This window comes from Bombina bombina, chromosome 1, assembly GCF_027579735.1.
Source record: "Bombina bombina isolate aBomBom1 chromosome 1, aBomBom1.pri, whole genome shotgun sequence".
In the NCBI taxonomy this organism is placed as follows: Eukaryota; Metazoa; Chordata; class Amphibia; order Anura; family Bombinatoridae; genus Bombina; species Bombina bombina.
The window spans coordinates 1375317597-1375336880 of record NC_069499.1 but is presented as its reverse complement, the minus strand read 5'-3'; the positions used below and the strand labels follow the sequence as shown (position 1 = coordinate 1375336880).

The 19284-nt window shown below is 39.6% G+C and overlaps 1 protein-coding gene across 10 annotated transcripts in view; it reads left to right on the top strand.

Moving 5' to 3' along the window:
• The window catches only part of TPM3 (tropomyosin 3), a 158683-nt gene that overhangs the window by 86337 nt on the left and 53062 nt on the right, over positions 1-19284 (top strand). For all 10 annotated transcript variants that reach the window (XM_053704444.1, XM_053704437.1, XM_053704443.1 and 7 more), the window contains one exon: positions 1265-1398. In XM_053704444.1, coding sequence (XP_053560419.1) covers positions 1265-1398 — 134 coding nt within the window. The remainder of the gene's footprint in view (positions 1-1264; positions 1399-19284) is intronic.

The following is a 19284-nucleotide window of genomic DNA, read 5'->3' as shown; positions in this document are numbered from 1 at the left end:
GTAAACGATACACATGAAAATTAAAATAACTGTACACTGAGGTACAAATAGATAAACTGACTTTAGTTCATTATACATTTTTAAAGTATTGTGCAGAGCAGTATTTTTTTTTTTTTTATGTAGTTAAAAATGTGTATTTTTAATTCTATTTTGATGATCAAGTAATAGTAGTGCCCACCATATGCATACAAAGGATTACCTTGCTTTTTCCCTGTTCTACAGTTTAGCATCCTGGCAGCAAACAGGTTAAACCTGCCTTAGTGCTTTATCCAGACACTCTTGGTCACACCCTCCTGTAGTAGCTTCTTTCTGATTCCCTTCAAGTTTCCAGGGTGATAATTAGCGAGTGAGCTTTGCCTGGAATGTAGCCCCTGAAAGAGGAAGGCACCACTTCTTTATGGGAGGGTGGGGCATTTGACTCTGACATTATAAGCTAAAATGCTCTGCAGTTTGTTGCAGGGATTTGTTTGCTAATGAGATGATATATGGGTTACTTTGTGATCTTCCTTCCTGTTGTCAAATCCCAGTCCCTTTTTTGATCTTTGTCTTGATTCAGATACAGCCTGACTGTCTTAGTGATGTAGTTGTGTGTTGTCTGTTTCCTTCTAGTTTAGCTACCCATAACTGACTTTTTATTTCCTGTATAGTCACGCAAACACGTATCGCTTCAATGGATATTCTGTAATTGTGTATGTGTAAACTAATGTTAAAAAAAATTACTACATTTTTACCTTTTATAATTATATGAAGTTAGACCAAGAGCAAAGAAAACATATTTATTCAAGAGACATTTTATAAACATAATTTATTTTTTCTGCAGCTAATTTTCAACTGCAGCAATATATTATAAAACTTTACAAAATGCTTTATTCTCCATGTAATCAACACATTGCAATTGAGATGGTGCTTCAGTGTAAATTTAATTACATTTCAAAATGACCTGCAGAATTTTTTTCTCTAAACAATTTAATTGCAGAAAGCTTAAAAAAAAAGTTCTGCCTCTGGGGTTAAAATATGCAATCAATCTGTGCTTTGGATAGCAGAAAATGATATAGTATTAGAAAATATTACACTGCCCCCACCCAGCTATCTATATATTATATATACAATTAGTATTTTTAGACTACTGAAAGTAGTTGTCAAAGTTAAATATACCAAGTTTTTCTCACACAAATTGGTTGTTAATGTTTAAAGCACAAGGAAAGGACACGTTTCTGTAGTAAACAGTCCATTTTGATTAACCAGAAAACGGTTTGCTCCTCAGGCTGAAGCAGAGGTTGCCTCCTTGAACCGCCGTATACAACTGGTGGAGGAAGAATTGGACCGTGCACAGGAACGGCTCTCCACTGCCCTACAGAAATTAGAAGAAGCAGAGAAGGTTGCAGATGAGAGTGAAAGGTAATTGCATACCCCATACTTTTAAAACAGTCCCATTACATAATTATTTTCACCCTGTTTGCAGAGACTGCCCCCTTGTGATTATGATTTGGTCCTTAAAGAAATAGAAATCTCCGTAAAGGGAGAGGTGTGTGGAAATAAATCTAAAATGTGCTTGGTAAATTAGCCTTAACATATGTTGTCAATTTTATTTATTTTACAATTAAAGTACCCTGTCTTAGATGCTCGAGTTAAAAAAAAAAAAAAAAAAAAAAAAAATTTGAAAAAAGAATAAGGTCTTGTACTTAGTAAAACAACGTTCATGCTGGTATATTTTATTTCCAGTCTAACAGTATAGTCTTTAATCAGCAATGTTCAAACAATTTTTTTTTTTTAAGAAGTTTGAGATTTTTCTAATATAATAATAATAATAATAAAAAAACAAGGCAGGTTCAAGATACGATATCACAATAAGTTATACATCTGAAAGTGACCTCTATAAAGGTACTAATAGACAAAAAAGATAGAATAGCCTATAGTAATAGTCCATAGTACTCGTGGCTGAGGGTGTGAAATATAAGGCCTATACGAGGGCCAGATTATAACCAATGGGACTTTAAACACTAAGTTTGTTTAGTATTTCATTAATGTTGGCCTTAGCAGAGGTGAAAATTAGATTACAACATGGCAGTACTAATTTCTTTTTGGGGATTAAAATGTTACACTTCGGTCTTTATTATTTTAGCAGCTTTCATAATTTTTATTATTACAAGTCTGCATATTCTCAGACTAACCTTTGCTTTGAGTGCATCGTTGTGACTAGCATTTAGTGTTTATTGCTCCAACTCACACACCTGTTGGTGGATAGGGACATGTAGATAAATATTTTTGGAATTATAGGAATGGTCAGCATATAAGAATAAAATTAAGGGCAAGGGGTGGTCTCAGTACTATAGAGGTTTCTTGCTAGGGTTTTAAATAAGCTCTAAACTGCAACATCTCTGCCGCTGACAACGCAGCCGCCGTATTAAACTGCAATTACCCAATTAGAATGAAGTTAGCAAAGAAAGTAGGTAATAGATCTCAATATGCTTATCTCCCTATTTTATATAATATAATTAAGTGGGTTAGCTTTGTGCCAAAGGTGGACTTAGGAGTTGTGATGTGTATATACTACCATCAGGTGCAAAATAAAACCGTTCAAATAAATACCAAGTAACTGCCACAAATATTTCCGTATGTACTGCACCCCTGCCAGATACAATATAGACATGTTTAAAATTCTTAGTAAGGTATCATCAACAGATGTTATATAATGCAACATATAAGTATAATACTTTTTTATAGGGGGCTTTTAATGAACTCAGGGCATCAAGAGTGACTAATCCTATATATCTACAGCATCAAATTTAGCCTAGCCAATCATCTTATTATAGTACAAACATGTAAAACTTAATATCAGTGAAATCTGCGCAGTATAGGAGATATTGTACAGAACATACCTAAGAAATATACCTACAAGGGCTGGATTGACATATATATATATATATATATATATATATATATATATATATATATATATATATATAACTAGCGAACTATCAAACCATGTATAAACTTCTCTATAGAAAAATTCAAATTTTCAAACCCACCGGTCCTTCATGCAATTATCTAAAAGAAGCAGTAGAAGTCTCTGAGTAAAAAGTGTATACAAAGCTAGGCTCCTTTTTCTAGCTCACTACATTTAGTACACTCTACGTTTTTAAAGCCTGTGTCTCTTGACTGTAATAAGCTTCCATGCTCGCTCGCATAGGTAAGTAGAGCATAATGGGTGATAGTCCGTAGCTGGAGAAAACGCTAAATAGATCAATACCACATAATCAGGTCTAAGTGTACCAGGGGTATTCCTTAGGAGTGGGCTAGTCTCAGCAGTATAATTTCCCCTCAAGCTTCTGTTCTCTGCTGTTTCAAAGGCAGAAATCTCCTGTATTGTCAAGTCGCTCCGGAGCTCCAAAACATCAGGTATAGGCAAATGCTTGTACCCAGTAGGTACTTCAGCCATCTTGCCGCTTTGGTGATGTTCTCTGTGCAGCAATTAATCTTCCTTATTTAGTAGTGTAGTGGGGACACCAGAAGGTGACATTATCTCTGTATGTCTAAAGAGCCTATTGCTTACAGTCGTAGCTACTGTAGCTGTTTGGGCCTCATTAGTCTCCGCTGTTTCCATCTGCTTAGTCAGCTCCTGAGTCAGCTCCTGAATCCGTGCTTTATGTCATCTAGTTGTATGAGTGGAGCCATCTGCATGAGACGTGAGTGCTAGAATTAACCAACGCTCCAGCTCCAGAAAATGATTTATAGTGTCTAACAGTCTCTTCTCTCAGCTACACATCATCATTTTTAGTGGCTAAATAGCAGGCAGGCGCTCTCCTCAAGTCCCCACTTATAATATATTAGTCGATGCAAAAGAAGTATATGAAGACGGATATCTTTGTTTTCTGTTGCCCAGACATCTGGGGGTGAAGGTATGCTATAGACGCTGCACGCTATTTCGAGTATCATCAAAGGCCTAGTTAGCAGTAGTCTTGTGGAGCCCTCTTGAAGAACATAAGTCAGGTTTGCTGTCAAAGCATCCACTTCTAATCACCGATGTAGATATCTTATTCCTACTGTTTTTCTGCATTAAAGTATTTGCATCGGAAGGATTAAATTGGAAAAATGAAATCAGGCGCTCCTCAATGCAATCAAGTGATTTCAAGGTCAGGATTGGATCACTGGGGACTGTCTACGCTGCTAGCCATGCCCCCAGTCTGATTCCTGATTATGTAATAGAGGCTTCAGGATGCCATATAAGGTAGGGCGTTCCATGCTGTCCTAACAGCATTAAAGCCCAGCAGGTGGCATGGGAAGTCCTCATGGCACCTAGGGGTGCACCGACATTTTTGGCTATTTAGTTATTCGTGTTTTTTTTTTTTTTTTTTCTGTAAAATTGTGTAGCATATTTCAAATTTGATGCTAGGCTAGAGCTTGACTTACTGTTTTGCACATGATAGTTTTCTAGGACTATACTTTATGTCGATAATTGGTTAGTATATTGATATTTAATATTGTTTTAAGTAGGAATGCACTGAAATTTTGGTTGCAGAAACATTTTGGCCGAAAATGGCATTATGTTCTTTTGTTTTTTTGTTTTGTTTTTTTCTTGGTAAAATTGTGTATCATATTATTGTTTTAAGATATTTCTTGTCCAATTTTAGTGTTACTTTCAATAAAAGTGTGGTTATTTTATTGGTTTGCAGGTTTTCAATTCAGATTAATTAATTAAATAGTTTAATTATGCAAAAAAAAAACTAAAAAAAAAAATTGGAAAATAATTTTGGAAAAAGACTTTTTGGATTTTGGCCAAGTGCATCATGGATTTTTGGGTTCAGTTTCTGTCCTGAATTTCCATTTCGGAGCATCACTATATTTAACAATTGTAATGTTTTATTTATTTAAATTTTAGCTTTATTGAAAGTAAATATAAACATAAAAACGAACATACATCATTAGATCAATAAATGAAGACAATTTAAGTTAAATTATTGGCAACACATCAATTGTGCAGTATTAATTCGCCTAGTCCGTAAAGTCCAAACAAGATGCAGAAAGGGGGTGGGGAGATTTTGTTTATTAATCCTTTGGAATATGTTGTACACAAACATGCATTTCTAGTTAGGTTCAACAAGTATCCTTTTTATGCAAAAAATGTTTTAATGCTGCACTTTTATAGACTACTGAATTAAATGTCCCTTGCATCATAAAATGACACAAAGCTTTGCCAAGCTAATTACAGCTTTGACCACTAGCTTAAAATGTTACATTTTTTTTTTAAACTAGTATAGTTTTTCTCTATTTTCCTTTGGGGGAAAATAATTTTTAAAGATATCTTTGTAAGTGGCTATACATTTTTCTCCCCATTGATTTGTGACCAGGATGCACCTGCCTCCCTAGTGCTTCCTGTTTTTCAGGAAATGGATGGAGATATCAAGAACTTCTGTTTTCAAGATTGAGAGCCTAAATCTCTTCACATTTTAGCTATTTAACTGTTACCAATTTTAATGCGCTTTTCCTTGGGAAAATTCTATGATATCTTAGTGGACCCATGAACATTTCATTTCACACTAATAAAAAACAAAACAAAAAAACTTTCATCATTCAGTTAGACCATGCTACTTCCCAATTCACTTCCATTATCAAAATGTGCACAATCTTTTTATATTAATGCTTTGAGGCACCAACTTCTACTGAGCATGTGCAAAGATTGTGCATTTTGTAATTGGCTGATGGCTGGCACATGATGCAGGGAAGGAAAAAGAAACAAACTTTAAAATTTGTCAGAAAAAAGTGTACTTTGAAATACAGACTAAGTGCTTTCACATGGTCTTATAATTAATTTGTTGATTATGCAGTTCTGCTTTTTTATAATGGTTCTATTAATAACATGCATATTTTAGAAGATATGCTCACAATAAAAAAAATTACAGAATGGGTAAGCTTACAAATTATGCTTACAGTGCGCAGGACCCAACTAAATGTTATGCTCTTTAACAAAGGATACCAAAGAAACAAAGTAAATTTGTAATAATAATATTGAAAGTATCCCTGCCACAGTTCACATGAATTTTAAAGTTTAATTTTGACTTTTGGGCCCTTTAGACATGTTGAAACTATCTTCAGGACTTTTATGAACTTGTAATGAGTTAGGAACAAACATTTTTTAAACTTTGTTAAAAGGATTTACGTGTTAATTTCCAACATGATTGGGAACCTGATAATGTTCACAATTCTAAGGCTTGGAGTCAGAATCGGTTTTATTTTCTCTTTAACCCATTCAAGCAGAATAATAGTATTCATATCTGAACAAAGTTATGGAGTAAACACTTTTAGTAAAAATGAAATCAGGTGATGTTCAAAAACGATAGTATGATTTCAAGGCTGAGATTGGATCATGTGGGACTGCCGGCTCTACTAGCTACGCCCCCAGGCTGCAGGACGCCTTATATGGTAGGGCGTTCCATGCTGTCCTAACGGCGTTAAAGCCCAGCTCTGTTAGGACAGAATAAACGGCGTAAAGGGGTTTAATCTTGTGTTTATGTAGTAGACGTGCATACGAATATGGCAGGTTTATTTGTGTGAAAGTGCACAAAGGTGTGTGTGAAATAGAAGATATAGAGATATAGAGATATAGATATATATATAGAGAGAGAGAGATCACAATCCAATTTTACTCCAATGTAGAATAAAAAATTCAAAGCTTAACAAGACATCCAAAGCACAATTATGTATATATAGAAAAAATAACCACACTTTCCTTAAAACAGGGAGAGTCCACAGCTGCATTCCTTGTGGGAAATACTGAACCTGCCCACCATGAGGAGGCAAAGACACCCCAGCCAAAGGCTTAAATACCTGCCACACTTCCTCATAACCCCAGTCATTCTTTGCCTTTCGTCACAGGAGGTTGGTAGAGAAGTGTCAGAAGATTTCAGAGTAGTTCCTTAGGAAGGGTATCTGCCCTTCTATATGGGACTGGAGTTTTAAGTAGTATTGTCAGCCTCTTAGTGAGAGCATTGTTGAAACTTAGTTTCGAGATGCTGGGACAGTCTTTCTGCGAAACCATCCAGACTCATATTAACAGCTCCTAAGCAATCAGCGTTGACGAGTTTGCTGCCTGCTTTTCTTCACTCAAGTCCATGTGAGAAGCGATGCTACAGTCTGTCACACTTGAAGGACCGTGTTTCTGTTCCACAGCATAGATTCCGGTGTGATCGTTTTATTTTTACACATAAATGTTAACGCTAGAAGACAGGGTCATAGTGAGACTCCTTTATCTTTATGGAATCAAGGGTTAGTATCGCCTGAACGCGGTCATTGAACAGTGGGGTGTTAATCAAATTTGTTCGATTTATGCTGCTTCTATGTTTGAGATGTTTTGGGCTAAGCAGAGAATATAAGTAAAGCGCTAAAACCTAAAGGTTACCACAGGCCACTCCCTAAAAAATGGTCACAGAGAACAAAGAAATCAGTACAAATGAAGAAAGGGCGCTAATAAGCTAGAGGTAACCAACACATTTATTCCAAGGACTGGTAGTCCAATATCAACAGAAAATAAAGAAATAAAAATTACATATAAATATATCTTGCATGCAAAGTAATTGATATAATCAAGGGACGTCTCCCTGGGTATTTGATATTGGATATACATCACAATAAAAACGGCCAGAATAAAAAACACAAAATGAAAAAAGATTCTTTGCCAAAATACCACCTTAAAAGACGCCGACTTGATAGATCAGCAATCTGGTACGACTGAAAGTCTAATCATATATACATCGGCTGCTTCGGCTGTCCAGTGTGGTAAACACTGCCTCTCACTTCCCTTGTAGGCGAGCAGTGATAGATTCACGCTGCCGTCCTGTTATTAAGGGGGTCCCTCAGATTGTATAACATCAACACCAAGACTGTCCCACCCACAGCAACAAAGTATAAGAGAAGCTGATATCTGCTAATAACTTGCATTCTAACTGGGACACTACTTTGTTATATGTGATTTGTGGTCTACTTAGACCCGGGATATCTCATACCATCTGGCGGATTTAATTATTGATATATATATATATATATATATATATATATATATATATATATATATATATATATATATATATATATATATATATATATATATATATATATATATATATATATATATATATATATATTTTTTTTAATTTAGATTCATTTAAAGGCACAATACACATGTCAAAATCTATACAGAGCAGCAGTTTCCATACATATAATCTCAGAGGATAACATAAAATAGAATACATAGAGTAATCTAAGCATGTGAAAGTGATAATGAACATTAGTTGTGCCAGGTAAAACTATATGCCCTCCACGTAGACCATGAGGTCACTCTTGGACCTCCCAGTACAGATAACAATTGTAGTTGCGAGGGACGGCATGTATGAACAGTAGGAGACCACTCTTGGGTCCAAAATAGTGAATCTAATGTTTCTATTTTTTTTTAGGTTTAAACATATCTAGTAATATCCTCCAACCCAACTATACTGTATATATGTAAGCATAAACTGTGGACAAATTTTTAAGGTGGTATTTTGGCAAAGAATCTTTTCATTTTGTGTTTTTTATTTTGGCCGTTTTTGTGATGTATATCTATTATACCCAGGGAGACGTCCCTTGATTATATCAATTACTTTGCATCAAGATATATTTAAATGTAATTTTTGTTTCTTTATTTTTTGTTGATATTGGACTACCCGTCCATGGGATAAATGTTACCTCTAGCTTATTAGCACCCTCTCTTCATTTGTACTGAGATGTTTTGGGCTCATAGGCTTATATGGAACGTACAGGTTTCTCCTTTACTTTGAGAGCTGCGCAGTTTTATTATACTTGGTTTTCTTTTATTTTAGTAGGGGCGGTCCTGCACTCTACACTGTCTGGGTCATAGGTGGAGGTAAGTGCCCCAGCCATTGAGGGTATAGGTGCAGGTGTTTTTTTTTTTTTTTTTTTTTACTTTATTTATATAAAGTTACCTAGTTATAACTAGTTACCTAGTTATGGAGGATTATTTTTTAAAGAGGATGTATCCTCTACATCTGAATTTGATACCTGTGTATATTGTGAGGAAGCCCGGGTAATCATCAACCAATGTTAGATGCCTCTGAGGACTCTTCGTCCCGTGAGGTGTGTTCCCCTACAGTTATCTGATCCTACACGTGCAGCTTCCCCTTGCCCCACAAATCCTCCACCTGGAGGGGGCCTTTTTCCACGAGACGTTACTGCGCAGTTCCGTATGGATATGTCTGCGGCCTTGGTCGTTTTGCCTCGTACGGCTACGCGCAAAAGAAGGGTTAACCCATGCACTCCTGCTCAGGGTGCATCATGAAAATTGTCGGTTCTATCTAGGGCTGCAACTAACGATTATTTTCATAATCTATTAATCGGCCGATTATTTTCTCTTGCAAGATGTATCGAGTCCACGGATTCATCCATACTTGTGGGATATTCTACTTTCTAACAGGAAGTGGCAAAGAGAGCACCCACAGCAGAGGTGTCTATATAGCTCCTCCCTTAGCCCCACCCCCAGTCATTTTCTTTGCCTGCTAACTGCTAGGGAACCCCCTCTTAGAATGTGTCCCACTTGCACTGATATGTCTATAAATTATAAAGAGCATATTTTAGCACTTAAAAATAGAGCAATAGATGGTTCTCAGTCAGAAGTAAATGAGGGTTCGCCATCTAGCTCTCCCCAAGTGTCACAACCAGTAACGCCCGCACAAGTGACGCCAAGTACCTCTAGTGCGTCGACTTCATTTACTTTACAAGACATGGCCACAGTTATGAATACAACCCTCACAGAGGTTTTATCTAAACTGCCTGGTTTACAAGGAAAGCGTGACAGCTCTGGGTTAAGAACAACTGCTGAGCCTTCTGACGCTTTAGTAGCCATATCCGATATACCTTCACAATGTTCTGAAGTGGGGGTAAGGGATTTGCTATCTGAGGGAGAGATTTCTGATTCAGGAAAGACGCTCCCTCAGACAGATTATGATACGACGGCCTTTAAATTTTAAGCTTGTGACCCTATAGTGGTACCAGAGAAATTGTGTAAAATGGACAAATACTTAGAGGTTCCTGTTTACACTGTTTTTCCAGTCCCTAAGAGGATTGTGAATATTGTTACTAAGGAGTGGGATAGACCAGGTATACCGTTCGCTCCCCCTCCTGTTCGCTCCCCCTCCTGTTTTTAAGAAAATGTTTCCCATATCTGACACTCGTGGCAGACTTCCTAAGGTGGAGGGAGCTGTTTCTACTCTCGCTAAGCGTACAACTATACCTATCGAAGACAGTTGTGCTTTCAAAGATCCTATGGATAAAAAATTAGAGGGTCTCCTAAAGAATTTTTGTTCATCAAGGTTTTCTTCTCCAACCTATTGCGTGCATTGTTCCTGTAACTTCTGCAGCTCCTTTTTGGTTCGAGGCTCTAGAAGAGGCTCTTCAGATGGAGACTCCATTAGAGGATATTATGGGTAGAATTAAGGCCCTCAAGTTGGCCAATTCTTTCATTACAGATGCCGCTTTCCAACTGGCTAAATTAGCGGCAAAGAATTCAGGTTTTGCCATTTTAGCATGCAGGGCGTTATGGCTTAAGTCCTGGTCTGCTGATGTGTCCTCCAAATCTAAACTTTTGAACATCCCTTTCAAAGGAAAGACCCTATTCGGGCCTGAACTGAAGGAGATTATTTCAGACATCACTGGAGGGAAAGGCCACGTCCTCCCTCAGGATAAAACAAATAAAATGAGGACCAAACGTAATAATTTTCGTTCCTTTCGGAACTTCAAGGGTGGTCCTTCTTCAGCTTCCACTGCTGCAAAGCAAGAGGGGAATTTTGCCCAATCCAAGTCAGTCTGGAGACCTAACCAGGCTTAGAACAAGTGTTAACAGGCCAATAAGCCTGCTGCTGCCTCCAAGACAGCATGAAGGGGTAGCCCCCGATCCGGGACCGGATCTAGTAGGGGGCAGACTCTCTCTCTTCGGTCAGGCTTTTGCAAGTGATGTTCACGATTCCTGGGCGTTAGACATTGTGTTCCAGGGATATCTTCTGGACTTCAAAGACTCCCCCCCCCCCCCCAAGGGGGAGATTTCACGTTTCTCAATTGTCTGCAAACCAGACAAAGAGAGAGGCGTTCTTACACTGTGTAGAAGACCTACATACCATGGGAGTGATCCGCCCAGTTCCAAAAGCGGAACAAGGGCTAGGTTTTTACTCAAACCTGTTTGTGGTTCCGAAAAAAGAGGGAACTTTCAGACCAATCTTGGATCTCAAAATTCTAAACAAATTCCTCAGAGTACCATCATTCAACATGGAGACTATTCGGGCTATTCTACCTCTGATCCAGGAGGGTCAATATGACTACCGTGGACTTAAAGGATGCGTAGCTACACATCCCTATTCACAGAAATCATCAATTCCTCAGATTCGCCTTTCTGGACAGGCATTACTAGTTTGTGGCCCTTCCCTTCGGGTTGGCCATGGCTCCCAGGATTTTCACAAAGGTGCTAGGGTCCCTTTTGGCGGTTTTAAGACCGTGTGGCATAGCAGTGGCGCCTTATCTAGACGACATATTAATTCAGGCGTCGACTTTCCAGTTAACCAAGTCTCACACGGACATCGTGTTGGCTTTTCTGAGATCTCACGGGTGGAAGGTGAACATAAAAAAAGAGTTCTCTCTTCCCTCTCACAAGAGTTTCCTTCCTAGGGACTCTGATAGACTCGGTAGAAATGAAAATATTTCTGACGGAGGTCAGAAAATCAAAACTCTTAACCACTTGCTGAGCTCTTCATTCCATTCCTCGGCCATCAGTGGCTCAGTGTATGGAGGTAATCTGACTCATGGTTGCGGCAATGGACATAATTCCTTTTGCCTGCCTATACCTCAGACCACTGCAACTGCATGCTCAAACAGTGGAATGGGGATTATGCAGATTTATCTCCGCAAATACATCTGGATCAGGAGACCAGAGATTCTCTTCTCTGGTGGTTGTCTCAGGACCACCTGGCTCAGGGAATGTGTTTCCGCAGGCCAGAGTGGATCATTGTAACGACAGATGCTAGCCTGCTAGGCTGGGGTGCAGTCTGGAACTCCCTGAAAGCACAGGGCTTATGGTCTCGGGAAGAAACTCTCCTCCCGATAAACATTCTAGAACTGAGAGCGTTATTCAATGCGCTTCAGGCGTGGCCTCAGCTAGCTGCGGCCAAATTCATCAGATTTCAGTCGGATAACATAACGACTGTAGCTTATATCAATCACCAAGGAGGAACACGGAGTTCTCTAGCGATGATGGAAGTAACCAAAATAATGCCATCTTTCAGCAATCCATATCCCAGGGGTAGAGAACTGGGAGGCGGATTTCCTAAGTCGTCAGACTTTTCATCCGGGGGAGTGGGAGCTCCATCCGGAAGTATTTGCCCAGCTGACTCGGCTATGGGGCACAACAGAATTGGATCTGATGGCGTCCCATCAGAACGCCAAGCTTCCTTGTTACGGGTCCAGGTCCCGGGATCCGCAGGCGGTACTGATAGATGCTCTAGCAGTGCCTTGTTCCTTCAATCTGGCCTATGTATTTCCACCGTTTCCTCTCCTCCCTCGTCTGGTTGCCAGAATCAAGCAGGAGAGAGCTTTGGTGATTCTTATAGCAGCTGCGTGGCCACGCAGGACTTGGTATGCAAACCTAGTGGACATGTCATCTGTTCCACCGTGGACTCTGCCAGTGAGGCAGGACCTTCAAATCCAAGGTCCATTCAGGCATCCAAATCTAATTTCTCTGCGCCTGACGGCTTGGAGATTGAACGCCTGATTCTATCAAAGCGTAGTTTCTCTGAGTCGGTCATTGATACCCTGATTCAAGCTAGAAAGCCCGTCACCAGGAAAATCTATCATAAGATTTGGCGCAAATATCTTTATTGGTGTGAATCCAACGGTTACTCATGGAGTAAGATTATGATTCCTAGAATATTGTCTTTTCTCCAATAAGGATTGGAGAAGGGATTATCAGCTAGCTCCTTAAAAGGACAGATTTCTGCTTTGTCTATTCTTTTACACAAGCGTCTGGCAGATGTCCCAGACGTTCAAGCGTTTAGCCAGGCTTTAGTCAGAATCAAGCCTGTATTCAAACCTGTTGCTCCGCCATGGAGCCTAAACTTAGTTCTTAAAGTTCTTCAAGGGGTTCCGTTTGAACCTATGCATTCCATAGATATTAAGCTTCTATTTTGGAAAGTTCTGTTTTTAGTAGCTATCGCTTCGGCTCGAAGAGTTTGAGTTATCTGCTTTACAGTGCGACTCACCTTATCTTGTTTTCCATGCAGATAAGGTGGTTTTGCGTACCAAACCTGGATTCCTTCCTAAGGTTGTTTCTAATAGGAATATCAATCAGGAAATTGTTGTTCCTTCGCTGTGTCCTAATCCTTCAAAGAACGTCTGTTGCACAATCTTGATGTGGTTCGTGCTTTTAAGTTCTACTTACAAGCAACCAAAGATTTCCATCAAACATCTTCATTGTTGTTTATTCTGGTAAGCGGAGAGGCCAAAAGGCTATGGCTACCTCTTTTTGGCTGAAAAGCATCATCCGTTTGGCTTACGAGACTGCTGGCCAGCAGCCTCCTGAAAGGATTACTGCTCATTCTACTAGAGCAGTGGCTTCCACATGGGCTTTTAAAAATGAGGCTTCTGTTGAACAGATTTGTAATGCGGCGACTTGGTCTTCGCTTCATACTTTTTCCAAATTTTACAAATTCGATACTTTTGCTTCTTCGGAGGCTATTTTTGGGAGAAAGGTTTTACAAGCAGTGGTTCCTTCCGTTTAAGGTCCCTGTCTTGTCCCTCCCTTCATCCGTGTCCTAAAGCTTTGGTATTGGTATCCCACAAGTATGGATGAATCCATGGACTCAATACATCTTGCAAGAGAAAACAGAATTTATGCTTACCTGATAAATTTCTTTCTCTTGCGATGTATCGATTCCACGGCCTTCCCTGTCTAAGACAGGTAGTATATTTTTATTTAAAAAACTTCAGTCACCTCTGCACCCTATAGTTTCTCCTTTTTCTTCCTAGCCTTCGGTCGAAGGACTGGGGGGTGGAGCTAAGGGAGGAGCTATATAGACAGCTCTGCTGTGGGTGCTCTCTTTGCCACTTCCTGTTAGGAAGGAGAATATCCCACAAGTATGGATGAATCCGTGTACTCAATACATCGCAAGAGAGAGAAATTTATCAGGTAAGTATACATTCTGTTTTTTCGATTAATCGACTAATCGGATAAAAAATAAATAATTTTGTCCTATATTTAAAATAAAATGCACATACTAAGTGTTATAAATATAAACTTCCGACTAAAACTTTACATTAAAACTGTTGGTCCAATTTTTTAAGCAGCAGAACAAATTTTTATAATTTAAGCAAAACAAAACCACAAACTGTTTGAAAAGAGGTAGAAGTAGTAAGAGGTAGATTATCACGGTTTATAACATTCTGTTATTCACTCATTCAGAAACTTTGCATTGAAATGCAAAAATGTCGTCATGACCACATACTCCTGGCTGAGGCTGGCTTTTTGCAGCTAGTTTCCCTGTAGCAGAGAAGAGGCGCTCAGATGGTGTTGAGGTGTCTGAGATGCATACATAGGGTTTTGCCAATTTCACCAAGGTGGGGTATTTATCTTAGTTCCACCAATGCAAGGGGCCTCTCAACAAAGTAAGCCTGGCCTTTATTTTAACATAAAAATATCTTGAATGTCTATATGCAATGGTAAATAGCCATCTATAAGGTTAGGGGGAAAATATCTAGTCCACTCTTAAAATAGCAGATATATACTTATAGAGGTTGCATTTGGTACATATTCCAATTAATTAAAAATAGAAAGGGAAAAAAAAGGCAAAAGTGCTAAAGACTATATATCAGTAACAGGACACAGACTTACACATTTATCTATAGAGTACATATATCAGGAATAGCAAGCGATCCGCTAAAAATTGTGCAAACAGGTAATAGTGACATCAAGTCGTATAACAAATGCCATCAATCTAGGTCTAGGTGTAAATAACAAGCTCGGTACTATATCATGCTAAGCATAGTTCCAAATCACCTGATTTAATATAAACAATCCAATTATGACTCCTATTTTATTTTTGGGTTGCACATAAGCCAGGAGTAGTTGTAAACTTAAAAAGAAACTTATAGTGTCCTAAAAAAGTGAAAAGTAAAATGTCTGTAGACATCCTTTAGGCTAAGGGCATAACCATAAAACACAATACCAAGTGCAGGAGCTCATTGGAGTAAAGCAGCTGGTGCTGTGCACAGACCAAGTAATTGCAAACCAACTAATCAATTATGAGATTCGTTGACAACTATTTTCATAATTGATTATCGATTATGCTGATTAGTTGTTGCAGCTCTAATCTGATCAATCATCTGAGGATGCGGTTCTCTCTGAGGCTTCAGAGCACGGACCTTCTGGTTCGGAGCCTGCTGTTTTAATTCCTCCGGTAGAGGAGGATTTCGCCTTTAGCTTTAAGGTAGCACGCCTGCGCTTTCTTCTGAGAGGTTTCATTGATATTGGAGATTCCTAGTACTGATCTGCCAGTCGAATCTCGGAGCCCTAAATCAGAGGGCGACTGGGATTAAGGAGAGTGTGGAAGGATGGGAATCCTATTCCTTTTCGTCTGTTTGCTTTTTAAGATCCCGGTTCCGGGCTTTAAGGGGTTTGTGTTGCCCATCTCTACTTGGCTATCACTGTTTTGTGCTCTTGCCTATTGTTTTTACTATTCCGTTTAAGGATAGCTCATTCTTAGAGCTCTTGGTTATAAGAGGAAACTTTTTATGAAAACGTTTCATCCCTGGGGATATCTTATGTACCAACGATTTTGGTTGTCGTGGTTTTTCTGGAGACTTCCAATTGGCAGTCTCTGTCTCGAATCGAGGGGATGGTTACCTCGATATTCTCTTGAAAGAATTAAGGCCTTGGAGCTTATACTTCTATGTGATTTTCGCAGATTTCTTGCTCCAAAGCTAGGTCTTCAGGTTTTTTTTCTGTTCAGGCCTTCTATCATTCTGTCATATGACTTCTGAATCTAAAATCTTTCCTTCTGCTTGAGAGCGAGATTTAACTGGGTTTCCGCTGTTCCACGGTTTTACCATTTGAGGTGAAAGCGAATCTGAGAGACAAGTTTATTTCTATTAGTCCTTTAGTCCGGTTGATGCCCAGCGTCAGAGGCCTCCGCTAAGGGGAGCAATCCAAGGGTTTTTTGAAAGCAGTTTTCTTTCCTGGATTAAGTCCGAGCAAAGGCCTGCCGAAACTAGGCGGCAGGAGGGGCCAGTCCTAGGTCATATATTGGTTTGCATTGGGGACTGCCTATCACTCTTTCAGTCGCTTGGTTTAGGGACGTACCGTATACATGGGTCTTTGAGGTCATAGCTAGGTTTCAAGCCTCCCAGGGCAGTTTCCTTCTTTTGTTCCTTTTTTCTTTCAGAGGGATGCCTTCCCAGACGTGTTTTGTTCTCTTTTAAAACTTTATCCCGGTGTCTATCACGGAGTGAGCTTTGAGATGTCATTCAAGCCACTCTTTCATGATCCCATAGAGGGAGGGGCCTCCCGCATTCTTGGGATGCTAAAGCTTTCATGTCTCCCCGTTACTAAGGGAGATTATAAGGTCCACCTTACCTTTGGTGCTCTGTTGGGGAAGGGTATCATACCTTCTTTTTTTTTTTTTTTTTTTTTTTTTTTTTTTTCCCCCCCCCCTACTCAGGGAACATTTCCGGTACCTAGGGTTGCTTTTTTTGGGCCGGCATTTCCAGTACATTGCTATTCAGTTTCGGTCTTGGAGCCTTTTAGGATCGAAGGATTCTTTGGCAGTTGACAGACTCCAGATCTAGCTGTAAATTCCCTTATCTAGACGATTCTGATTAATCGCCATCTTCTCGTCTGTAAAGGAACATTAAGGATTTTGTCTTACTTGATCCTGTGAGTTGGAAGAAATCTAGACCAGAGTTCTCCGGTGTTGGGCACAAGGGTGGAATTCCTGGATGCTATTTTAGTCTGCATAGACATGAGGATTTTTCATCAGATTTGTGAAGTTATGAGTTAACTTTATCAGTTCGTGCCCTCCAGTCTTTCTTCAGGCCATCGCTGGCTCTGCATTTTGGTGGTAAGGATAATCATGTGGCCTTTCTTGGACCTCGTTCTTTTTGCCAGGTCTCATTTCAGCAGAGGCTTGGTGTATGCTGAGTAAATGGAGTGGCGCTATTTTCTAATCTGTCTTAAAGAGACACTGAACCCAAATTATTTTTCTTTCATGATTCAGAGCATGAAATTGTAAGCAACTTGCTCATTTACTCCTTTTATCAATTTTTCTTTGTTCTCTTGCTATCTTTATTTTAAAAGCAGGGATGTAAATCTTAGCAGCCAGCCCATTTTAGGTTAAGCACCATGGATAGCACATGCTTATTGGAGGCTTACATATACCCACCAATAAGTAAGCATAACCCAGGTTCTCAACCAAATATGGGCCTGCTCCTATGCATTACGTTCCTGCTTTTTAAATAAAGATAGCAAGAGAACAAAGAAAAATTGATAATAGGAGTAAATTAGAAAGTTGCCTAAAATTGCATGCTCTATCTGAATCGTGAAAGAGAAAATTTGGGTTTAGTGTCCCTTTAAAAGATTTTCCTGGACTACTAGTTGAGGGAATTGCTCTCTAGTGTCTTTGTCCAGATCACTTTTCCTGAGGGACATTTTTCTTAATTTGTCTGGGGCGATTTTGACTTTGGTCAGAAGCCCGTCAGGATGGAGAGAATGGGCATGGGATCCGTGGTTTTAGGAGCTTTCCTCCCTCACAATTTTTACTTTTGGATCTTTAGGCAATTTTCTTTTGCTCCGAGTGTTTTGAATACTGGGTTAGTCCCACTTTATAGTTTCCAGTCTGTCTGTCTTACTCTCAATGGCTTGGAACTCCATCTGAGGGGAACGATAGGCTCCCTAGCGATGAGGGTAGTATCTTTGGTTTTGGTAGTGAACGGAGGCCCACCACCTTTCGCCATCAGCGATCCACTCTCCGGGGGTGGTTATCTGGTTCGGATGTTCCTAGAGACATTCCTCTTATCTGAGGATAAGGTCTTCATCCAAGGGGTTTAGGATATTTTTGCTCTGGAAGGGGCGCCAGATAAAAATCTTAAGTCGTCCCGTTTCAATACCTAGTTACCCACAGAGGGGTTGTAGTTCGGGATCCTCAGTCGGAGCTAACTGATGCATAGGCGGTGCCTTGGCGGTTCTATGCAAGATTTCCTTTTTCTGTCATATTGCTCTTTTTCTTGAGTGATGGCTCAAACCTAGCAGGAGCAGACGTCAGTGTTTGTGCTTGCTCCATTGCGACCGCGAGGATCGTGGTTCACGGCTATTTAGTGGGGAAGTCGTTTTTACCTTCATAAGGGTTTCCTTGTCGCAGGGATCTGCTGACACAGGGCCCTTTTTTACTTGATCAGATCTTAATTCTCTGAGGCAGACTGCATTGAGATTACGCTTGGTCTTAGCCAGGAGAGGGTTTCAGAGAGATTAGAGTCTAGATTTCTAGATTGTAAGTTCCCACGGGAATAGGGCCCTCGATTCCTCCTGTATGTGTTTGTAAATTCTGTCCTGTCTCTTAGTCTTAGAAGTTTTATACTATTGTTTTATTTAAATGATCTGTATCCATGGACAGCGCTGCGGAATAAGATGGCGCTTCATAAATAAAGTATTATAATAATAATTAGTCCTCTCATTCAAGCGTGTAGGCTGGTTCCTTGTCATCTATCTTACGGTGTAGGGGACCCCCTTCTGTGAAGAGCGTGGTTCGCCCTGGCACTGTCAAATCGGCCAGGTTTTTTTCTTCCATCTGGAATGGTCTGGCAAAGGGCCTCTTAGTTTCCTTGTTGTGACAGTTTTGGCCCTGTCTGTTACTATCCAGGGGCTCGCTGAGCTTCCAGATATACAGTTTTTTGTTAAAGTTCTGACTACGGTCAGGCCAAGGTGTTGATCTGATGCTTCCCCTTGGAGCCTAGATTTTGTTTTTGCATCGGGCTCCTTTTGAGCTTATGCATGAGGTTGATATTAGTTTATCTTGGAAGATTCCTTCGTTCTAAATATTGCTTCTGCATGCAGAAGTCTCTGAGATTGTGTTCTTGCGATGCAATTTTTCAATGATCTGGTTTTCTTGATAATAGGGCTGTTCTCGACCCTAGTTGGGAATTTCTCCTCAGGTCGTGTCCTTTCACAACTTCTATCAAGCGATTGTGGTTCCTTTCTCAGGTCCTATT